The sequence below is a fragment of the Perna viridis genome, chromosome 10 (assembly GCF_037379345.1).
Source record: "Perna viridis isolate PV_CMFRI_1.1 ecotype Kerala chromosome 10, ASM3737934v1, whole genome shotgun sequence".
Classification (NCBI taxonomy): domain Eukaryota; kingdom Metazoa; phylum Mollusca; class Bivalvia; order Mytilida; family Mytilidae; genus Perna; species Perna viridis.
This window is the reverse complement of record NC_142454.1, coordinates 11,739,040-11,765,064: the sequence shown is the minus strand read 5'-3', so window position 1 is coordinate 11,765,064 and position 26,025 is coordinate 11,739,040. Positions and strand designations below refer to the sequence as shown.

General features: G+C 32.2%; 1 protein-coding gene across 5 annotated transcripts; it reads right to left on the bottom strand.

The window, feature by feature from the left end:
* On the bottom strand, window positions 1–26,025 carry LOC148604533 (uncharacterized). 5 transcript variants are annotated; one of them, XR_015916207.1, is made up of 11 exons: window positions 25,462–25,573; window positions 20,114–20,224; window positions 18,144–18,232; window positions 14,867–14,991; window positions 14,054–14,230; window positions 12,961–13,099; window positions 11,495–12,237; window positions 10,492–10,782; window positions 8,869–8,988; window positions 8,032–8,189; window positions 1–6,539 (listed from the first exon to the last, which is right to left on the bottom strand). XR_015916207.1 is itself a non-coding variant. In XM_088550901.1 (10 exons), the coding sequence occupies exons 2-10, from the start codon at window positions 20,159–20,161 to the stop codon at window positions 6,511–6,513; spliced, it is 1,761 nt and encodes a 586-aa protein (XP_088407027.1). In that variant the 5' UTR covers window positions 20,162–20,224; window positions 25,915–26,025; the 3' UTR covers window positions 1–6,510. The 5 variants fall into 5 exon arrangements, 4 of the variants coding, with proteins under 4 accessions (XP_088407027.1, XP_088407026.1, XP_088407025.1 ...); XM_088550901.1 differs by lacking the exons at window positions 8,032–8,189; window positions 25,462–25,573 and adding an exon at window positions 25,915–26,025; XM_088550900.1 differs by lacking the exon at window positions 8,032–8,189 and having other exon boundaries at window positions 25,487–25,601.

Below are 26,025 nucleotides of genomic sequence, written 5' to 3'. Positions count from 1 at the left end.
TCAATTTCAATGTTTTATTTTTTAAAATACATTTTGTTTTTAAAAAGTAACAAGAACAGTGTATAAAACATAGTAATGAACAAAACATTATAGTAACAATAGATGTGTGATATTAAGTAGCACTCCAGCTAAAAATCATGCAAAATGTGATTCATGGGTAAAAAGCCTACATATTTTTATTTTTGATATTTGGTTTGAATTGCCATGATAAACAGAAATAAACATTTCGTTTTTCGTGTAACCTGTGCTCTTAGGAGATAAAAATTATATAGAATGCACTGTAGATTTCAAAATTAAGGGAGATAACTCTGTAAATGACACTCAAATACAATTGAATCTATTGTATTTTCAATGTTGATTTTTCTCATAAGAGCAGGCATATTTGAATGAATAATTACACATTTCATAGTATAGACCCATAAAACAACTTAATTACAAAAATAACAATATTTAGCCTTTGTTGGGGTGTATCACATTTTGCAGATTTTGCATGGTTCTTACAAAGACTCTACTTAAGAGCTATGATAAACATTGGCAATACAGAATATCTAAACTATGAGTGATCGAATAAAATATTGAACACAATATGTGATGAGACTATTATACACCAGATTTTGTCACAAATAAGAGTATTCTTTTATAACAATAGTATGATACTTTCAGTTAGACGCCTACGTCTACAATTATTTTTTTTTAATGACTTTGATTTGTGGTCTACTCCAAATATAACATACATTGTTCTACAATTTTTCGTGATTGAAGTACACTATGAGGTAATCTAAAAAGCACTGAAAGTACTCAAAATGCAAAATGGTGTGTAGTTTGTACAATTTGAAAGAAAATCAAAGCATAAAAAAATGCTTCATACAAAGAAAAAACATGGCACATTCATTTCCAAAAATTAAAATAAACTTTTCTGGCAATCTATGCACATACTTGAGTAAAACCATGATATGAAGTATATATTAAGAGAAGAATAGTCTACTGAAGTATTAAGGAATTCTTAGTTAACCTAAATAAGAACTTTCACAGTATGTTTTTCTTCCTTATTATGCCCTCTCTTTAGTACTTAATAGGATAAAGAAAAAAAACACTAAATCTAAATAATAAATGTAACTATAAACTAAACTGTGTAACTTGACAATCTATATGAGATAATACTACATATGAACTACTAATAAATTACTAATAACTAAGTACTACAAAATATTTCAACAAACTATAAAATACTTCAACATAAGTGAGGAACACAAGCTTGAAGATGCAAATACAGACAAATTAAGGAAAAATATCATATTTCCGGTCAATGGAGTATTTACACAACTAAAGGAAATCCTCATTTAAGACTTAATGAAACAAGAGATAAATACTATATACTTATTGGAATGCAAAATCTACATTTGAATCTAGTCTTTATTTCCAGATTTAAAGTAATCAATTTTAATATTACTCTTGCATTTTTTTCTTTAAAAAAACTACAATCAGTTGATTAACAAAATAAAACCTGATAATTTATAAGGAGACCTTGTCCATTACACTGGTACTAAAATTACAATCTGATTTAAGCAGGATAACCAGTAAATTTGCAATTTCTTTTTCCAATTGAAAATTCAAATATTTTTTTAATGTAAAAAAATGTCATTGGAATCACTAGTGGACAAAATAATTGAAAATAGATTTTAAGAGGGAGTCAATACAAAAACCAGGCAGTTGGTGGCAAATGACAAATTTTGTTTTAAAAAAACATTCAGCCATTTCAAATCACAAATGTATTCTTCACACAATCAACTGAAAACAGTTAAAGAAAAATAAAATACATAGAAACCATTAAAATTTATCAAAACAGCGAGATAACTCTAAATTTTGTGCAAAATTTGGTTGCTATTTTAGGAAACTATACTATTAGACATTTATAGGTCTGGATATAAACATTACATAAGAACAAAATATTCACCGAGATAAAATTTACTCTGTGCCATCCATACACAGGCAAAATTATTTCATGTGATTTTCACGTGAATTTCACATGATTTTCACCTGAATTGAGCAAATTAACTAAGTGACAGAGTTCATGTGAAATTTGGGTGAATGGAGCCTTCACGTGAAATTCACACGAAATGTTCACATGAAATTCGTGTTTAGTGAATTTCTCATGATAATCATGTTAATTTCATGTGAATTTCACGTGAAAAATATTTGCCTGTGTATCATAGCATCTGCCTGATTTTTAAATGGAACTGATTATTTTTTAATATATATTTACAGAAATAGCAGAAAGCGGTCTTAAGAACATACAACCAAGAATGTTTATCTGTGTACATCAATATATGACAGGAAGTATAAACACAAAAAAAACATTTCACATGTACTTCCACGACAAATACAACAAAACAATATATATTAAACTTGTTATGAATTCTGATAGTAGTAGAGCAATTCTTGCTCAATATGAAACAAAACAAAAACAAAACAATAACATTCATTTTTCATCTTTGGCAGTTGATGCACAATAACTATGAGTTTCTCAAGTTTCATGTACCAAATAAAAACATATAGAGAATATTCTACTGATAAACACTGTACACTTTATAAAGTGCTTTAAGAAGAAGTAATTTTCCTGCAATTTCTTTCAAAGAAAAAAGGTGTGGTCGACTTCATAAAAATTGTTAGTTTGAAAATGATTGTAATAGTATTGTGACCACTTATGATCAATTCCTAAAACCACAGACAATATTTGAAACAGTAGTCTAGCTGCTGTATATGTGTATCACCACGGAAGAATATTTTTAGTGTCAAAGGTTACCCTACAAAGTATTTAAAAATACCATATAAAGAGCATAAATCTAACCTACATGTACACAATATAATATGTATAGAAAGTTAAATGTATGCAAGCATTTTACATACAAATAATATTTAATTTCCAGACTTCTTAGACGAAACCCTGGGTGGCTTAATGCATAATAATTTTTTTCTTTTAACTGACTTCATTTACATCCAATAGATCTTATAGAAGCTTGCAACACCACCTGAATAACGTTTTCTTTTTCTTTTATTACAGAAAGGACAAATGGCTTCTTTTACCAAAAGAAAGACAACTGTGGCCAACACCAAGTAAATCTAGGCTCTTATACAACTTCACCAATGAAAGATGAGCTATATATTGATCAATTTCAAATAATGAATGGTAGCAGATGTCTTAAGTTAGAAATCTTTATTGTGTCTGTGAAAAAATACCTACATTTAAAGTACTGATGTCTCTCACACCCTTTCTTGTTCAATTATGCCTGTAACCATACTAGGCACTTCTATTATACATGTTTTTACATTTATTTCTGCAGGTGGTTGTTTTACTAGAAAAAGCCCTCCTAGAGGGGTATAATATTGACAGAGAAAGATTTGATATTGTATCATCTATTTATGATAAAAATTCACTAGAATGGTGCTTTTTTAAAAAGTGCCGCAAAAGTTACAATTAAGAAATATGGATTCATTAGTATTTGCTCACAAGAAAAATGATAGAGACAATCACATTAAATATTGAAAGACAATAATTTGCTTTATACGTGAGAAAATGAGATATGTAATATTTTCTATTCCTTCCTTTTTTATTACAGACAAAAGAGAAAACGCAAGGATCAACTTAAACTAGATATCAATTGAATTATATAACTGTAACATTGGGGATGATGAAATATTCACTTTTAAAGATAAAAAGGTGACTCTTCTGGAATATAAGAAGGCAGACACGACTAAATATAGCATTAGATTAATTTTGAGAATGGGCACAAAAGAATTTCATCTTGACACATAATTCAAGTGTTCATAATCATTCAATGTTATTTCTAATCAAAGTGAATCATACAATTGAAGTATTGTACTTTTTTCTAGTTTCAAGATTATCACTATTTCAGACTTAGGATCATCATACAGCAGTGATATTGACAATAAAATATTTTAACCTAAAATTGATTAAATATATAATGATATATGTTTGGTCTGAAAACTATCAATGTATATGGAAATGTTTAAAATAAAATAAAAATAAAACCCAAACCTAAATGAAAAATGATGTTTTAATGAAATTGGGCACCATATAGACTGTTTGACAAATTGGGCACCATATAGACTGTTTGACAAATTGGGCACCATATAGACTGTTTGACAAATTGGGCACCATATAGACTGTTTGACAAATTGGGCACCATATAGACTGTTTGACAAATCTATTTAATAAAGGTGGTGAATCTGGACTCAGCATTTTAACTGATAATAAAAACATCCAAAAACATTAATAAAACAATTACATAAGCATAGAAAACATAAAATAGACAAATGTGACACCAAATATATAGTCAAAAGCATTATGACCCTAAGTGTTGTTTGTCCCTATCTATTGATCTCTATTACATTTTGTTATTTGAGAAACAAGTTATTAAATTATGCCATTCGTAGTTATAAGTAAATATCTCCAATATTTTACATAAAATGGAACACTTGAGTGGTTCTAATATCTATAGTAACTACTAGCTAAGTATGAATATTACAAAAATGTACTGACAAAAAGATATTACAATACTAGCATAACACATCAAAAGGAATGTGTTTTAACAATGGAATATGAAAATGACTCTACAATTGTCAACAAAGAAAAAATTGTTTATAACATGTGACATCTCACTACAAATAACTATGGTTTGGCAGTATTGTAAACTGTTTCTAGTGAATTTACACTAAATCAAACCCATTTGGCCAGAATATCATGTTCGTTTTTGGCATGCATGAACTTCTACTGTATTTTATAGTACTTAATAACAAGTTTCTGGAAATTTATTCATCTGGTCTCTAGTAATCATCTGGAAACCATTACAGGACACAAAGACAGGTACACAGATGGACATACAAGTTTTCAAAGGGTATCACAAAATACATCACCCCTTCGCGTGTATAAAAAGTTATTGAAATCTATATATAGGAGTCTGGTTAGGAAGGTTTCCAGATTAATCAGGATTTTGTTTACATAGAAATCATCATAAAAACTTATAAACATTCTGTTCATCCTGAAAAAGTTATATTACAATACAAACAATACCATATCATTGTTGAAAATTATTTTGTGTTCTTAATATTTTTACTAGACTTGTAACATGAATTGAGATTTTTGTTTTGGACCTTTCCCCACATAAATATGAGAGGAAGACTAAGTATGCTCTGACTAGATATCTGAATGATATTGCATGACAGGTCACATGTTACCACAATACGCAACTGCAAAAAAAATCCATGCAATATCCAACTTCATTAGCATAAATATTGCACATGGACAACTCTGCCTCTGATTGCTAAATGAAAGCATGAGCTACCCATGCCTGTATATTTCTAATTTGTCACTTTTTGCGTGATCAATTCATGTAACAAGTCATTGATAGCACCATCTTCCTTGTTATCCAAATAGACTTCTCGCCCTGCAGGCTCAGAATCTATTTTAATACCTTGTAACGATCGTTCTATAAATACAACTTAATACCTGTACTTTTGCCCAGTAAAGTGACATTAATACATTTTTCTTTTTTAAAATCTTTTGTCACTACTGTAATGCTAAAAGATAAAAATGAAGTTAACTTATACTTCTAATCACATTATTATAGAAACTTTAGTGTGTAACAAAGCTGGCTTTTACATGTGCGAAGTTAAATCCTTTAAATTCAAAGTTATCCACTAAAACTGCTATTCATTAAAACCATAAGAACATCTGTTTACCAGTAAATCAAATACTTGAAATCTAGTTGTAAAATGGTTTCCACCTCAAATACCAGTAATTAACCCTTTTTCTTACACTTTCAAAAACTATTGTTAAAAGCTTACAACATGTTTCATTAAATACATCAAAATTTTGAATTTATCATACTACATATAATATACTAAGAGGTACAACTGTTTTGGCAATTCTGACATATAAAAAGCCTATCAATAACTATCTATAAGTATACTTTGTTTTTAAAAAATGCTGTATCAACATGTAATAACATCATTGCCATAAAGGGTATACAAAAAAAATACATGTCTGATTTGATAAATACACAAAATTCCTAAATTTTGTTTGTCCCATGTGACCATGGAGAAGAATGAATTTAGAGATACATGTATCTTTAGCCCCCTTGTGGTATAAAACTAAATCATTAACTTTACCCCAGTAAAATTACCTATACAATGTACTATACTCCCTATTAATCAGTTTTGAATAACCATTTGACAAATTTCACTCATTTCACAAATATTTTTACAATCTTTTTTTTTTCCTATTTTAAATCTTAAATTATTCTAAAATTGATCAATGAAGTAGATTGTTTTCCTATCCTATCTAACTTGATACACCCAAACTGAACACATTTAATATATAAAATAAAGCAACTACTTTGTTATAGATTATTTAGACATTCCTTGCCACATCTAAGGAATGTACTCTTCATCTCTTCCAGGCTAACCTGTGGTCTTTTATGGACTCGACATTCACTTTTTATTCAACATTTGTAATATACCTAAAAATAATAATAAAAACAAAATACAATTTTTCAACTTATGTACAAATATCAATGTTAGGCATTATTACTGAACAGCTGTACAGTATATTTTTATTCTGAGAACTGAAAATTGAGCTTCAATCTTTGCAGAACAAAATCCTGCAATATGAAAAAACACTGCACCATGAATGATCTTCCTAGATATTTTAGTATCTTCTGTTATCTAATTTTACTCAAGTTTCATATTTTCAACCTAAATAATCCTATGTAGTTTTCACTGAATTATTTGTTCGGTCAAACCTGCCTTAAATGACCTTCCAAGGAAAAGCAAAATCCTGGTCACATAAGACAGGTGATTTTTATATACAGGTTAATATTATGTAGAGTTCTCTACATGGTGATGTTTAATCCCTTTCTTTTAAAACAGATTAGATCAAAATAAATTACTGTGTGATTGCCTATACGACCCCCAAAAAAACCTGCTGGGTCAACTTCCTTTTTGCTGTTTTTTTTTTCAAAAACATTTTTGCCCCAATTTTCTCCTTTGTCCAATCAGTGGTTATGTTAAAATTATGTCTGTATTGCTTCAATGCTTGAAATTAATCTGCAAAAAATAATTCTGGCAAGTGTCTGAAAGACGTAGTTAATCATCTTGGCATCCACAGTATTTATTATTTAATATGATGTGAAAGCAGTTAACATGTGATAATGGCTGACAGTTTTTTTTTTGCTTTGTCATTGTCTGTTGTAGTCAAAATTGACAACAAAAAGAAGTGGAAAGTGTCAAATAGTCCTGTCAAAAGTTCGGAGCCAATCTCTGTCTGTGGTCCGAGATTGCCCTGACTTCCAACAGCTTTCTTTCCTGACAAGTTATCTATTGGCTTTTTCCACTTGTCTGGAAAAAAAGTTGTCTGAAATAAGAACAATCTCGGGCTACAGACAGAGGTTGGGTCCAAACTTTTTACAGGTTGGGAACAACACCTGAATTTTGGTTAACTCCAGTAGTTTGGGGTACTACCACTCATATGGTGTTTTTTTTTTCTCCATTGTAAAAATTAAGTTTTTTTTATATGAAATATTGTTAAAAAGGTGGGGAAATTTTTGTAATTTTAAGGAAGCATATTTTTATTTTTATTACTTCAAAAGCTGCAGATCCAAGCAAAATGCAGTAGTTTAAGGCCAACAACTATTTAAATATTGGAATGAAAAACATACTTTCTTCAAAAAATATACTTTTAACACAATTAATATTCCCGCCTTTAAAAAAATATGACAATTAACAAACTATTTAATTTTATAATGGATAAAAATCCCACAATAAGCAGCGTAGTATCCCAAATGGGGAGTTCACCCTCATTTCATGTGTTGTTCCCAACCTGTTCAAGTCTGACATGAGTTAGACCATTGAAGGCAAACTTGATGTCTATTGCTATTGCAAGGTCAAGGCATCCAACAGGGCAATGAATTGAAAAAGTAATTTAGAGTTGATCTACCAGTGTGTCAAGCTTACCTGGATAATCATAATTCAATATAATGAAGAGAAATCCAATCAGGAAGTGATAAATTCTGACACTGATAAGGATCTGACATCATAATTTTAACACCGAATTTTTGTATTCACAAGTTCTCCATTCTCAGTGTTTTTAGTCATTGATATTGTGTTCTAATCTACACAGAAATAAAATTAGGTTTAACAGTGGTGTGTCTACTGCTATGATATCAAGACAAATTTAAAAATGTCAGAGAGGCATCTAATGGTTTATGTGATATATTATTGCACATCAATTTTAAAAAAACCTCATCCAAAAAAAAAAAAAAAATTCCCTACCAACCCATATATACCCAATATCATGAATTGAGTATGGGCAAACTGAAATATTCTTACTGATGGCCTTATGGCTTAAGATAGGTTGACTTTATGCACTATCGTCAACCAAAATTTTAATTACTCCCATCTTCACAGTGGAGTCACTCAAGTTCTCCACTGTGACTCCACCAAATTAAAAACTGGGATAAAATTCCTCCATTTCTATACTTTTCAAAATTTATTTCTGTCCATTACTTTTATGATATTAAACTGCTAGAACAATAAAATATACCTTGGTAAAACGACAGGATTCGTAAACTACAGACAATTTTTGAAATGGCGACGCAAGTGTGGAGAGTGGAGATACTGAAACTCCACTCATAATATCTCCACTGTGTAGAGTGGAGAAGTTAAAATTTGTGTTGACAGTAGTGTATGAATTCAGAAATAATGTTGCTAAAGATAAAACTAGTGAAATAGGTAAGTCTCCAGGAATTATTTCTGAAGTATATTACCCTAATATTATCTAAAGATTCTAACCTCTGCCTGAACCTCTTCCAATATTGACTGAAATTGTTCCTCTAGTGGTCTCTACTACTTCATCAACTGTAAGATTCTGTATTTCTGTGATTTCATCCCCATGATTTTTAATCTTCAAGGCTAAAGTGGCAAACAAAATAGACTGCATTTAGAAGATTTAAAGGAAATCAACTAAAAAGAACTGATAACATTGACAAAATAATACAGATTGGTTCACAAGTCTTTTTTTTTCATTGAAACAAAGGAGGAAAAAGGGGGTCTTTACTTACATAATAGCTGTTGACAAACTGGTCAATATTGTGATATTTTGACTGTCCTATGGGCAGTCTAAATATCTCAATATTGACCAGTTTATCAACAACTGTTATTTTTATTTCATTGAGGAACCATATATATCCCTGATCTTTTGTTTGTTCCAGAAAGCGATGCAAATCCTGTTTCTGTGTCAGGACCTGCGGCTCATCATATTTACATTGACAACTGCTCGATCACGAATGCATTTGAATAAGGGGATGTAACCCTAAATTCGTAACAGGGCATTATCACATCATGGTATTGACTGGTAACATTTTTTACTGCAGATTAATTAATACCATGTGAAAAGGCTTTATCTGATTGATTTTGTTTGTTTGTTTGTTGGTGTTTAACGCCTGAGCAGCAATATTTCAGCTATATTTAGGCGATGAACATGAAGTGGATGATAAAATGAACATGAAATGATAATGAAATGAAAAATGGGATGGGACACAAGGATAATGGGGTCGACAAATTTTGATTGCCATTGGAAAAAGGGGAGAGGTGAGTAGGGTCAGGCAATTTAGCCTCCTGTGGCTGAGCCCTATGGTTCCTACTCCGGGAGAATACCACAGTAGGTTTCTTTAACGTGCAAGGAATATGGCATCTTTCCCAACGCGGTGCACCACTATGGTTTGCGGTCAGGTTTCCTGTATTATAGCCTGACAACCCCAGCATGTAACATGCCAGGGATACCCCATTCCACCACCTGCGGCACACAACCCAGTTGCTCTGTGGGCAGAGTGCCCTAGCCCCTGGCTAGGGTTCTGAGCACTATTTAGTCGCCTTTTACAACAAGCTTAGCGCTGCTGCAGGCCTATTCTTTTGACACCTGGACCTGCACAGGGTTTATCCGAATGAAATCACTGACTTTTCACTGATATGAAATAAATGTATATACAATATACATTGTACATGTACATGTGTATTCCCACAAAAAATGATCCCATGAAAAGCTCTAAGTTCCTGGCCAGATAAAATGTTATCAAACGGGAAAAAATTGTCCACTACTACAAGGATTGTGTTGCCAACCATCTTCTTTTTATTTGTAAATGGGCCACAACATGTAAGAATGTTAAAACCCACATTATTATGTTTATATTAATGCAGAAGTGCAATAATTATACAAGGACAAAGATGCAAAACAAATCCCCATACTGTTATTTGGCAACATGAAAATAACTGGAGCACTAAGATAAAGCTAGCTTCTTATTTAATTTTGCTTTATGATAACATACTATGACATTTCTTGCTGTCAAATTATTTCAAGCAAATAAGATTTCTAACCAATATAAATATGAACAACAACAAAAATCCTAATGTATTTACCATTTAGTATAAAGTTCTGAATTGCTTCACATTCCTTCACATTATCCATAGAAAGACTGGGTTCTCTCTCTTTGCACTGTTGAACAGGTTGAACACAAGGTTGTAATAACTTTCCCCTACCAAAACCAATGGATGAGATGGTCCCTTGACAAACAGGAGTGTTGGATCCTAGACTCACAGGCTTTACAAGATTTTTAATGTTTGATACACTTTGAAGTGTAGATGATTTAGATGTTTCTTCTATCTGACTTTCTACTTTCTTCTGTGAATCAGGTTTAGTAGCCTTCAATGCTGAAACAAAATAATCATCAACATGAGATCAAAATATCTATTTTCTACACACATATATACTGCCCCATACTATTACTCATACAGAATGACCCACCTAATTTTCTGCTTATGTTTAGATTGTTCATGAAATATCATGCATTTTTATAATTTCTTAGTTAACAGTATCCTTGCAATGTTAATACATCTGCATCTGTGAAATCTGTCATGATTTTTTGTAGCCGTACAGCATGTACATGTAAGTATATTGCAATTATGAAAAGGGCGTAGCAGCTTTGACAAACTTTGTCAAAACCTCACCGTAGAAACCTGAGAAATCTTTATCTCAAATTCTTAAACAAACAGCTCTGATTTACATAGGCATCCATATGCTTTAACTGGAGTTATAATAGGTTACATTCTATGAATGCTATTTTTTTACACCTTTTAGGCCCCTGATTCAGAGCAGTTGGAACCATAACCCCCAAATTCAATATAAACCTTCCGTTTGTGGTTTGAAACCTCGTTGTAAAAAAATTATTTAACTAACTAATATACAAGTTATCACAGAGACTAAGTGTCTACTGACACTATGACAAGACCATACCATTATTTATTGTGGTAGTAAGAAAACCATATCTGAGGCAAAATTGTCCTGCAAAATTACTAGTAATAGATTTGAAATCTCCATATATTAATCCTTAACTGTCATCATTAACATAATTCTTGATATTACCATTCTTCATAAAAGCTTTAATGATGTCACTATCATCCATTTCCTCTCCACAAGCATCAGCACTCTCATCTGTGGGTTTACCTGCACCCAATGTAAGAATATATGGCTCTTCCTGACTTATTTCAATTTGTTTTGTTTCATGACCAATAATACTGACAAAGTTGGAATCAGTTCTACTAGTACTTAAATCTTGTTCTCTATTCAGATTTTTCACAAAAATGGAATCACACTCAATCCCAGAATCTCTGGAAGGCTCTTCACTGTCAGAATCAGTCAAACTATTATCCCCAAAGCTTTCACCTCTTATTAAGGTATGATGAGATTTGGATAAGAGGGAGTTGGTTTGTTCAGAAACCTCAGATCCACTAGTTTTCTCTGATAAAGGCTTAAAAAAGAATTGTTTAAATGTGGGTGAAACTTGACAGTCATTTGACACCATTTTATCATTCCTACAGTTTGTGTCTTTGTCACGTAATGCAATTTTGTCATTCCTTGAATCGTCATCATTAGGGTCAGCAATTACTTTTGTTTCACCATCTTCAGATTTCTGATTGCAATTTTTCTCACAAATCATTAATTCCTTGGCATTGGTCTCAGATGTAAAATGGCTGGATTCTTCACTACTTGTTTCAGTATCTATATTGCCCTCTTGTAGGAAAGAGTTCATGGTGGATACTACTGTCTGCAGAGCCTTGATAAATCCTACTGCTTTGTTACTCTGTATACTGCCTACTTTCTGGTCACTAAAAGTAACCATCACAGTATGAGCCGTCATTTTAACTTTTTCAACAACAACAAATAATTTTAAAGAACAAAAGCATTGGAGCAACCATAGAAATATCATGAAAAGGGATTTATCATGCAGTAAAAGCAGAATTTTTTGTTTGGGATAACATGTATTTATTTCAATGAACTTTTTTAATCCCAAGGAAAATTTTACCTATAGAAGAAAGAATGTATCTCAATGTTAATACATCGAAAATTAGTTCCAACAAAACCAATTTTTCATTTAAAAAAACAGCTGACAAAATTTTATATCAATGAAAACTAATGTTTCTACAGTCATGCATGTAAGTAAGGATAGTGCCAATTTGACTACTTAATTGAAATAAATTGCAACCCCATTTTTAATTACAAGTATCTGAAAAATATGTAGATATGAAAATATCTATCAAAATTGACAAATAAAGTAATGTTGATGCAATACTAATGTTAATTGTATTTATTCTACTACATAATAATCAATTATCTGTTTATCTAGTAATTTTTCATGGTGTTTTCTCAAATAAAAGTGTATCAAAAGATCCCTAGTCTTTCTCTTCATAAGTTTTCAGAGAAAAGTAATTTCATTTAAAACTGATTATTCTTTTTAATATTTTCAATAAAAAAATCAAATCATACAACTATTTCAAGTTTTGTTCCTCTTTAAACCTTAATCATACAGGTATGGTTTGCCAAATTCTTACCTATCAATAAGCCTGTTTCTGATTTGATCTGGTGTAAATTCAATACCATAGTCACTAGTTGATGGCTTGATTCTGACAAGTTTCTGGGCTGATATTTTATTAACTAGTCTATCAACATTTAATGTTATCGACTTGTCATCTGAAGTAACTTAAAAGCTCAAATTAACAGGTCATGGAAATTTACACAATGAAATATATCGTACTTCAAGTTTTTGACTTGTCATCTAAAGTAACTTAAAGCTCAAATTAACAGGTCATGGAAATTTACACAATGATAAATATGGCACTTCATGTTTTTGACTTGCCATCTGAAGTAACTTAAAAGCTCAAATTAGCAGGCCATGGAAATTTACACAATGATAAATATGGTACTTCAAAACATTGCAACTCACTATAAATTAGGATAAACCAGAAAATACATAATGTTTATCAATGTAAGAAATACTAAATCATTCAAATATAGACATTAAATTGGGTCTACATGTATTTCAATTATCTAATTCATTGTCTATTAGAACAGAAAAAAAGAACAGATGTGGTGAGTCCACAAATCCCCATACTTATACTAAAAATCATGTCAATTTCTGCAAATGTTTAGAAAAAAGCCAGGAAAACTGTTATTTCTGTGCATTTAGCTAAGTTCAAGGCCTGTAATTGCGTTAAAAATAATCGGAGTGGAACAAAAGTTAAACTTGACCTGTAACTCATCATGTTGAACTTGTATAGAAAAAATCAAGTCTTATGTTACAAAACTGGCTTTTACTACCAACACTAAATTCTTTTTGCCTCCCTCTCTCAAGATAAAAACTTGAATGGACCAGAATTTGCTTTGTTCCATATCATGGCCCTTGAACCAGCCAACAATGTGAAAGTATTTTCTGTTTGTGTTCCATCCAACAGTTACAGTGTCCCTGGCATATAATGACAACAAAACAATTTAAGCGTGGTTTGATGTAATAATTATCCATAAACCATTTCTATTAGAAATACTTCCTGTTGATGCAAGTTTTATGAGTTTTACAACAAGTATAGATGAAGAATAATTCTAATAGGTCTTCCCAAGCTCACAAATTAACATTTTAAAAAGCTATACCTCCCAGCAGACCTCTCTTAACCTGACAATTCAGATTCACACAAGTTTCTTTGATTCTGCTGAGGTACATAATATCCTGAACCAGGGGTGTGGCTTTATATCTATCATCAGCTCTCCTCTCTGGCCTTTGCATTGATGACCTGTTGGACACCAGTAATTTGTTGTTTAACCTCTTTTCTACAAATGAATATATACTACGTCACCATTTTATTTTATCATATAAATTGCAAAAGCATATTTTATGTACCTTAATCTGCACTTCCTTAGAAAATAAAGTCTGGAGATCTTGTATAATTATCTTGGAGCTAACTCAACCTGATTTTAAAAAAATGACTTTGTTTTCAAGTTGTTAAAAAAATATTGTAAAAAATACTACTCTCTTAAAAAAAAAAGATCTTGGTAATTTGCTCTTCATAAAAAAAAAAACATGACTGTATCAAAGTTATCATGACAATGTCTGTGGTAAACCATCAATAAAAATAGGACCACTGTCATAGACATTATAACTTCAAAAATCATAGAAAAGTTTTGCAATTTTCCAATCTTACAGTAAAATTTTGCTCTACAATAGTCACCATTTTGTGCACAAAAACAAAAAGAACTACACCTATAAGAACAGATATAATTCTCAGAGACTCCATTCTATCACTGTTTAACCATGTTATTGTCATAAGCTGTATTGCTTGGGGTCAAATAAGGTGACAAAATGCCCATGGAAATACAATAATAAAATGGAACCTTTGGGAACGATTTCTGAATATCTTTATTCAATACAAAAGCCTTTATAGAATGTGTTATGTATATCATCCCTACCTTCTTTAATTCTGGGTTGGGTATCTCTTGATATATCAACAATGATTTTTGTTCCATGTATTGGCCATTGGTGTAATTCCTCAACAGCTTTCAGGGCTTCCTCTGCTTTGGAGTACCTCACAAATCTATGACAAGAGAATCATGGGAAATACACAGATGTGTAAAAGCACATGATATGCATGTTATTTGTTTTTTCAGGTGTCTAACTAGTGAAGATTTATGATGACAGAATAGAACATATACATTGTACACATAGTCTTGAAAATATTTCCTATATGGAGATTGAGATGTTTCTAATGAAATAACCTATTATGACCCAGGCTAATAGGATAGATTCACTTTTGTAGTTTGGAAAATGCTTCTAGGTTGAGATGTTTCTAATAAACATATTATGTAAATTACAACAAAGGACCTGACCCATCAAAATATTCATGCTTTTTAATTTGAGGAAAACCCATCTTCAAATAGAGTAAGATGGTTGTTAAAGTGCTTTAAGCTAAAAATAAAACTTCTTGTGATAAAATTTATAAACATGAATAATAAACTTTATTTACACTTATAAAAAACTAACCTTATTTACAATGTATGAAGGCAACACTACTGTATAGTGTGTGTGCAAATTAATAGTGCTGCAGACAGGTATCAAAAAGTGCTTTAGTTTTCGAATTTAATGGGTCAAGAGGGTATACGGCTATATCATATGTCAATGGAAAGATAAATCAATGTAGTTTTTGAACATTATTCTTTTTTAACTGAAAAGTGGTAAAGTTTTCTTCTATTTTGCAATAATTAAAGGAGGGGTCAAAGATCAATCGACCTCAATGCACTTTGATAAGTGATTTAAGTGAAATTGTTCATTTTAGGTAACGGAAAACAAGTAACGTAAAGATCATATGTATAGAATTTCAAAAACGTAAAAAAGAACTTTTTCCGACAAAAGTTGACTATTTAATCTCAGAACAAAAATGCCCCTATAATTGGATGTATTTAAGTGCATTTTCATTGATTAAGAGATAATAATTTTGCATGTAAGCATGTGCAACAATGTACATGTGTGTTGTCACAACATTTAATGTCTTATGATGTTTAACTGTGCACCAGGCTGATGCTTGTGTTGCAATATCCTCTACAATGGCGAATCCACACTGTAAAAAGGAGGGTTCCTCAGAAAAGGGTGTATGTGCTAGGATTTTATTTACTATTTTTGTCAATTTCACACATGAAAATGACAAATTTTCCAATAAAAAGGGGAAAGCCAATCCCATGCACCTCCCTCTGGATCCGCCGCTGCTCTAAACGGATTACACTAAACTAGTTGATAAAAACAAATCAGATTCCTATAAAAAAATTCTAACGCAAAAATAAGTAAGAAGTTTAGATGCAATAAAAACTTTTATGATTTTTTTTACATCTCATAAAGACTTCAGTTTTAGTAGCCGTATGAATAGGATACAATGGTAACATAGTTGTTATAGAATATTAGTTCAAAGGAAACATCATTGTTCAGGCCAGGGGCGGATCAAGAATATTTAAAAAAAGAGAGGGGCTCTGGTCAAGACGTTTAACAACAGAGGATACAATCTATCTGTTGCTATATTTAATGTCTATAAGTTGTTATAAACTTTCTTTTTTTGTGGCGTACAGAGCAGTTGTGGTAAGTGGTTTGTGCATTGAATTGTGCGCTACTGTTGTCATATTTTGACAAGGTAGAAAAGTTGTTTTGAACATTTACAATGTCATAGTTTTAATTTTCGGGCAGCTAATCATGTCTGACTTCTCGCAAAGAATGAGTAAGTTAGCCACTTTATGGTTCACTCTAATTCTGATTTGTTACTTTCTAAATACCAATAAGAATTAAACTGAATATGGGATCACAACTGGAAAAGTATCCTCGCTACCCTAGGGATAGGGTCTTGCCCCTCCCTTCATGCAATGGGAGGGCAGGACCGTAACCCTTGCCTAATGAAGATGCTGTAACATATAGGAATCGGAAATAAGCCACTCATAATTTGGAAACTTTTCATCAGTCTATATGGTAGTAAGGGCCGATTTTATTTGAAATAATCCATTTACAAAAAATCTTAGTAACGTTCTCTTTTTCACCATCACATACATTGTACTAGATGACTTATAAGCAATGCCAGAGTTTCCCCGGAATGACTTCATTTATATAAGAACAGATCAATGGGAGATTAAGGAAAACAGAAAAGACATTAAAATTAATATCCTAGCAACGAACCTGGTCCAAACCCCTAGTTTTTTTTATCAAGCCTGGCTTGCTAGTTAATTCTATAAATTTATAAATGTTATTCTTATGACTATTATGGTAATTTTGGTGTTTTTTCTTGACTATGGATATCCTATTCTTCATTCCAATTTTCTGAAAACGAACATTGTTGAGCGCTCGATTATTGAACAACAGAAAAAAATATGTCAAACTTCTATCTATCTGCTTAAAAAGCACTGAAAATCTTGATCATGTCAAAAAATAAATTACTTTGGATGATATTCATGCTTTTCTGTTGTACCAACAGTTCGGAAACAGAACAGGTTGTCCGGGAATTGATTTCATTTTTTACAATTTTAGTATAATTAGTAGTTAAAATATGTGAAAATTTGCAACTTCAAACTCATTTTGCAAAGCCTATGTAGTAGATCGAATCGAGAACTTTGTGTTTATTTTATTCGTTATTCAGTAAAGAATACATAGATATACATTGTAATATTCTACAGTGTCTTATTATCTCTTTATCAATGAAAATACACTAAAATGCAACCAGTTATCGGGGCATTTTTATTCTGTGATTAAATAGTGAACTTTTGTCAGAAAAAGTTCTTTTTTACATTTTCGAAATTCTATACATGTTTCAGTAAAAAAAGAATAATATTCAAAAACTACATTGATTTATCTTTTCACTGACATATGATATAGCCGTATACCCTCTAGGCCCATTAAAGTTCGAAAAATCCTTAGCCATCTGCAGCAGCATGAGACCCATATACAGTACTAAATCCAAATATAAATTATATACAAGAAGTACTCAAAACACAAAACATTAAAATGGGAAGATAAATCCAGCACAGAGAAGGATAAAAATTGTGGAGGTAATTAAACGTAGATCTAAACCGATAAAAAGTGAACTAGTTGCCTTTGGTGCTTCAAAATCTGTAAGAGAAGCAAAATGTGTAACTAAAACTTAAAAAGACAATTTTAAAAACATTAGTTTACTTCACTGATATTTACATACAAATGTACTTAACAGAAATATTTATTTACCCATATTTGTATGAAGATTTATCCTTGTCATCACAAATGAAGATGTCATGGATATCTCCACAACCACTAAACAAGGTGTATAACTCCTCCTGAAACAAATAATGACATTTATTATGGCAAGACAAAAATAATGATGGGTTTATAGAAAACAGCGAACTCACAACCATGATTCAACAGTGAAACAAACATGCAGAAATGTTCTTCAAAACATGTTTCTTACTTCTTTCTGAACTACCTACACTTGCTACAAGAATCTCAGTAATAGATGTGCACTTTTAAATTAAAATCATTAACATCATGTATCCAATCACTATCCATCTTTGTACAACACTGAATGGTTAACAGTGTAGCTACATGTATATACATCTTATACATGTAAAATATTAATACAGAGAGACTTGTAGCAGACTTGTAGCAAGTCAAAGAACTAAAGGACACTCAGCATGTATATTGTACATTGCACCTACAATATACATATATATAGAAATAGGAGATGTGGTATGATTGCCAATAAGACAAGTCATCCTCCAAAAGACAAGCATGATTGATTGATTGTTCGGGTTTAACGTCCTAGCAGCAATATTTCAGCTATATTCAGGCAATGAACATGAAGTGGATGATAAAATGAACATGAAAACTGGGATAGGACACAATGATAATGGGGTTGAGAAATTTTGATTGCCACTGGAAAGAGGGAGAGGTGGGTAGGGTCACACAATTTAGCCTCCTGTGGCGGAACCCTATGGTTCCTACTCCGGCAGAATACCACAGTAGGGTTCTTTAACGTGCGAGGAACGTGGTATCTTTCCCAACAGGGTGCACCTCTATGGTTTGAATGGTCAGAATTTCCGTATTATAGCCTCACAATCCAAGCATGTAACACGCCAGGGGTACCCCATTCCACCACCTGAGGCAAACAACCCAGTTGCTCTGTGGGCAGAGTGCCCTAGCCTCCAGTTAGGATTCTGAGCACTATTTAGTCACCTTTTACGACAAGCTTAGTGCTGCTGCGGGCCTATTCTTTCGACACCCAGACCTGCACGGGTCTCAAAAGACAAGCAAAGTACAATTAAACTTCTGCAGGTCATCACATGGTCTTCAATGATGGAGAACAAAATCCTACCATAAAATGCCCCAAAACTGATAAACTATTCATACAAGACGCTGTTTATTATCTTACAAAGATTAGTTTATGCAGAATTACATGATTGGATAACATGACAACAACCAAACTAAGTTTTACCATCTGTTACCTATAGGCCATCATGAAAAAATTCCTAGACTCTCATGCAACTTTTTTTTAAAATTATGGTCGGGCGAGCAAATTTTTCTTTTTTTTTATGTTTATCAGTTTAAGCGAAAAATGCTGTCAATTGGGAAGAAATTGATTTAAAATGGGAAAACAAAACATTTTCCTTTAAATGTTTTAAAATACAACATGCAGCTCAAAAAAGGTGGACTCATTGTTTGACATGTAAAGGGACAGACAGATGGACAACATACTTACATGTACAGTATTACATCAATACATTTACGTCCACTTTTGAAATACATGTATTAAATAGACATATGGTATAGGTGATAATACACTTACTTGGTTCATTATAAATGTCCTCTTTACAAATGGAGGGGTGCCACTCCCTGCCTGAGAGACCCATGCCTCTTTAACCCCCTCTGAGTGCCAGTGTCATCCTTCATAATTTTAAAGTGTCTTGATGAAATTATTATGATTCAAGCCATTTTCATATGAAATACATAATGCATATGACTTCATGTGCCATATACAGTATAATACACATACATTCTGTATAAGATTAGTATAAAACATGAAAATAAAAATGACTAGGAAAATCCAAGGGTCTATGGTACAAATGTAAGTCTAGCACATTACCACTATAGTGCCCTCCCTTTGTGTCTTTTTTTATTATGACAAGTGCAAATTACTTCTTGCATACTGTTACATTAGTTACCTTGGTTACAGAAGGGAGCAGATGACCAACAAACACAGAATATAGCATGACTGCAGACTTTCTTTCAGCTTCCTACCCATTTACAGCATGTACAATGGTATGAATGCAACACTGTAAGATAATAATTACACTAAATTCAAGTCATGTACAAATGTACACCTACATATGTACTTTCATAAATCAATGTATATGACAATAGAAAGTAAAAAGGTTGACAATTTTAGACAGCAAAGTACAAATGTACACTGTACAACTAAAACAAGAATAAGGCAATGAACTTAATTGAAAAAAATATTGTCTTTTAAAAAGACTAGCTTCTGTAAATACATGTACATACAAAAGCTAGTTGTTACAGATGTCAGATTATTATTAAGTTATTTTGAATAATGTCCAAAATTCTCTGACACGTGAAATACAATGCAATGGAAATTTGGTTTATGTAAGCTTTTAAAACATCAATTTGGATTTAGATTACTAAATAAAATTGTTTAGATAACAATTGTGATGAATATGTGATTCTTTTCTTATTCAAAATAAACGACCCATTTCTAACCAGCACAACACTACAGTACTTGTATACTACATGTACTTTATAAAATACTCTCACTCAAAGGAGTTTCACAGTTCTGATCCATGCAATTATAATTGCGATCTGTTACTGATCATCAATCAATTTAAGATCATTCATAAAGCCAGTACTCTACAGTTTAGTTTAGTTTCGCACTTTTGGCTAGGGATGAAAAAAGACATCAATGGAAACTGGTGGTTGCTATAGTGATTAAAAATGAAGAATCTATTGTTGATAAAACATTTTATGAAAAAGGGGACTTTTGAAGGTATTTTGCAATGTTTCATATATTTTCAATGTTGAATGGGCTTTTTTCAATGGCAATTTGACTTCATTGTGAAAGTAAGTCATTTTTTCACCATGCTAAATTTGATAAGTGGATTACAAAGTGAAATAGCTAAAAATCTAACAGGCGATACCCATATGAGGAAGGGGTTTTCCAAGAAAAAAGTTTGGACAGTTTCAGGGCATGAAATAAAAGATATTTTGCGAGAAATTTAATATTTTTAAACTTGATTTCATGAACTTTTTTGCCAATTTTCGCAGTTTTGCATGATTTCTATGGTAACCCTATTTGCTGTGGGTAATTTTTTTCCAAAAATTTTTTACTGCATTCTGAAGGCCTTGGCTTGAGCTTTTTCTACATTTATAGATTTACAGATGCTTGACAATTTTTTAAAGTGATAAATGTTACAAAGCATCAGATTACAAGACCAAAATTAGGCAGTTCTACAATACTGTGGAGTGCTGGCTATATCAGTCTAACCAATCCATTGATAGGTTCATACACTGTACATTTATTTTACAGAATACATGTAGTTTGTTTCATTTTTTTCCATTTAACATGAATTTATCAAATAACACAGATTGAAACATTATTTCAAAAACATTGCCTATTAAGCTCCAGTCGCAATGTCACGTTTCAATTCATACAATTTCATGTTCATCATCTGAATAGAGCTGAAATATTGCTGCTTGGACGTTAAACCCCAACAAACAATTCCTACACTTTATTTGATGTTACATGCTGCGCTTTGAGATAAAATTGATAACGTTTCAATTGCTTGTACATTTCACAAGGTTTGTTCTACATAATATAATGCAATGGTATGTTCTGTTAGGGCATGTGAAACTGTTTTGCTACAAAACAAGTAGCTATAGATTTTGAAACAATGTAGATGTACATGATGTATGTTTCTTTATGTTCTTAAAAACTTGGGTCACAAATAAGCTTTGTTTCATCACATAGTGGTATGTTTGATTAAATTTAAATCAAGGGTTAGTAAAAATTTATAACAGGACACACAAAATTGCAAACACAGCAGACTATTGTACGCTTTTCTACAGTTCTTCTTTGTTTTACTACGTTTCAGTACGTATTAGCTACATTTGTATTAAGCAGGCCAATTATAACATGACCCAGTAAGTATTGATCTCTATGCAGCTATGTAAAGTGTATGTAGGTATCTTACAATTTGCTTTGTATACTTGTATATCAGTTGACCTACATGTACACTTATAAAACAGGATACTCAATCATGACAGGGTGACTTAAATATAAAACATTTTTACACACAAAATTAATTTACAATAGGATTATTTAAGATTTGTTCCAATGAAAATTCTGAAATTTATATGAATGAATCATCTGTCATTTTTAATAATGTAATAAAACCCTGACCACTTCAGTCACCAGCTATTGATCTGTCAAATTCAATGTACGAAAGTATGTAGCTGTGCAGATTGGTTCAACACCTGTACTAAGAGTAATATTTCATAAATTGAAAATATATACTACATGCATACTTAACTTCTTGAATTCAATACCAGTGATAAGGATTTAGTTAGGTGGTGCACTCACAAAGAGAATGTTAATGGTTGTTTTATCAACTGAGTTCAGTATGCTGATGGCCAGTAAGTAGCATCATGGCAGCGTTATTCTCGTATACTTGGTAATTGCAATTAAGAACCAGACCAGCCTAGGAAACATTAGCTACAGAATGTAGCTATGATGACTAAAACTACAAACTGGATCTAGGGTTTTTCAGAGCAGGGGATTGTCAGAACATGGCACCTGAAAGTTCACGAAAATGACACAATCAGCTTATCAATACCCGACATTTCGACCCCAAGACATTTAGGACTAAAACACCCTACAGTTCTTTCGAAAGCAGGACATTTTGGCCCATTCATATTTTAGACCATGACAACAGGAGAATGCGTAAGGATAATAAAAACCCTGTAAGGCTGTATCATAACCAATTTTACCATTTTGGAAGTTAACAATAACAGGGCTAATGGCTGACAAAAAATATGAAAGGACTTAGGTGCTTGAATTCATATGTACATGTATCTTGGGGAGCATTTAAAGCTGCATTAGCTGCCAAATTCTTTCAATTCTGATTCTACTGAATTTTTCTGATTAAATTAAATTAGTTTTTAGTAATGCAATTGAAGCAATTAATGTCAAGAATACCTACAGAATATTGTGAAAAAGTTTTTTTAATCAAAGAAGATCGATAGCTCTGATCTAATTATTTTTCGCCATCACTTCCAAAGATTGCCAACAGGACATTCACTGGAGTTAAAAATACTTTCACCTTGGTAAAAAAAAAATAACAATAACAGACACACAGGTACGCACGTGTCTTGTTTACATTTCATTTCATCTATTTCTTCATTTGTTTTTTAATAAATAATTAATTGACCATATTTGTGCAACATTATATCACAATATGTGAATTACAAAAGGATCATTGCAATATATTCAAACTTTTTTTCACAGCTTGAGTCTGTTGGTCTTTCTTGCCGTTGATTAACCACTTTGGCTTTGCAATCAGATTTTATTTTTAAAGAATCGACCTTTACAGCACATTAAGGTCGCCTGAAGTTAAATACCAATTAACTTTATATAGATCGATTACTGTCTTGCAACACAATAAATGTATAGACATCTATTTCATGTATTTAATGCATCTTTTGTGGACAGCAAATGAAATTATACAGGAAAAGTACAATTTAGTAGAAATAGTTCTAAGTTAAAGGCATATTTCAACAGAAACAAAAATTTACGAAAATGACAACTAATGCAGCGTTAAGGTTTCACCTTCTTGGTATTAATAGAGAGTGCCGTAAGCGGTGTGAGCTCTATGGTTATTACATGTACTTTCTAAATTTCACTTCAGTTAAGGTTCCCCAATATACTAACGAAAATAGAAGTCATGCCCCTGAAGTAACAAAAAGTGACAGTCCTTATGGAGAAAATTCATCATTTCCTTCAATCAAACAAATAAAAAAATACAGGTTAAAATTATATTTCAATCAAAATAAATTCATATCATCTGATAGTTTTCAAGTCTTTTTTCTAATTTGTTTTACTTATTTAAAGAAGTGAATGTTATGTTTTTAAAAACTTTGGGAAACATGTGGATGTAGATACATGTATCGCTGCTGTTTCACTGGTGCTGTAGTCGGCCTGTGCAGGTCCAGGTGTCAAAAGAATAGGCCTACAGCAGCACTAAGATTGTTGTAATAGGCGACTTAATAGTGCTTGGAACCCTAACAGGGGGCTAGGGCGCTCTGCCCACAGAGCAACTGGGTTGTGTGCCCCAGGTGGTGGAATGGGGTACCCCTGGTGTGTTACATGCTGGGGTTGACAGGCTACAATACGGAAAACCTGACCGCAAACCATAGTGGTGCACCCTGTTGGGAAAGATGCCACGTTCCTTGCACATTCAAGAACCCTACTGTGGTATTCTACCAGAGTAGGAACCATAAGGCTCCACCACAGGAGGCTAAATTGCCTGACCCTACCCATCTCTCCCTATTTCCAGTGGCAATTAAAATTTATCGACCCCATTATCCTTATGTCCCATCTCATTTTTCATTTCATCATTTCATGTTCATTTTATCATCAACTTCATGTTCATCGCCTGAATATAGCTGAAATATTGCTGCTCAGGCATTAAACTCCAACAAACAAACAAAAACAAATGTTGCTGTTGTCAAAAACCAAACCCATCTTGGAAAAAAAATATAACTCATATATCATCAAAATAAAAGCAAAGCTTTTCTAAGATAGGAAAGGCAATCATTTTCTGTTTGTGATTTGCAGCTGTCATCCGAATTTTGTTTACGTCAAATGATATGTGCAAAATAGTCCAACCATAAGTGGAGAACTGTAATATTTCCGTACCTGAGCAGATTTATCCGACATGACATAACTGAAATGGATTTAGCTAGATATGCCCTTAAGGGATAAAAATGTAAAGTATTGCGAAGTGCTATAAAGTTATTGATCATTTTGAGAGCGAGGGGAAAGGGGAGTATGGGGTTGGAATTTTGGGGGGAAAAAGTGTTCAAGTTATTCATTTATTGAAAAAGAACTCCCCATTAATTAACAAGACGGATTTTCAAATGGAAATATTGATTTCGCTTGCTGCTTAAATATAAATAAAAATATTGCACTTGCGCAGCAAAAATTTTCAACCGGGTGGCCCCTTATGGCTTATTTGTAATGTCCTTAATTATTTTTATGATTCTCGCACAGACGGTACATGTATGGTAAAGCTCACGGCGTGGCTGAATTAGGCAATGCCTAGCCCATATTAATTCATTATTCGTACCCTTGAATCAAAACATCTTGAAAACATTATGAAAAGCCCGCAATATTCCAATGCGGTTTTCTCCCCTGATTCCCACGCTACAGTGCAAATTTATCAAAAGGATGCATGCAAACGACATGCTGTGACATGATTAGTAAAAGAATATTGATTATTACATGGAATTATGTGTATTTCACTTGCCGATGATAGTTTAGCATCTGTCTCTCAAATCATGCAAAATATGTGCAACTACTGCTCCTATTTTTTTTTTACTAGTATGTCCAAAAACCAAAGAAAAAAAGTGTGCCAAGTTGTCCTTTCTTAATTCGTCCCCTCATACATTTTATTGTATTCTTTGAATAAAATATTCTTTAGTTGGGAGTTTCACGATTTTCAAAACCACCATCTGTACCTTAGAGCGAAAGGAAAATCAGGGTATTAAAGATTCGATGGGTAATAAATTAAAGAAAATAATCCAAGGATAATAACTAGAAAAATACAAACATGCATTTAGAAACATAAGTATACTGATCAGGGATCCGGTGGTCAAAATTTTATTCGTCCGATCGAGTTACCGATCTGGCGAGACGACGCAATGTTTTTACATAAATAAAATTTGGATATCTTACTTTCAACTTGAGTATATCATGTCACATTCTTGTCTTTGTGTAATAACAAAACCAGTGAATGAAAATCAGAAGACAATTATCCGACATTATTGTTGTTGTACCCATCCCCGG

Coding starts and splice junctions, on each gene's coding strand:
- LOC148604533 (XM_088550901.1), bottom strand. CDS start 20,161: ATGCTATATTCTGTGTTTGTTGGTCATCTGCTCCCTTCTGTAACCAAG. Junction 14,231..14,866: donor CCAACCCAGAATTAAAGAAG/GTAGGGATGATA, acceptor ATTCATTTGTAG/AAAAGAGGTTAAACAACAAA. Junction 13,100..14,053: donor TAAGAGAGGTCTGCTGGGAG/GTATAGCTTTTT, acceptor AAGTTACTTCAG/ATGACAAGTCGATAACATTA.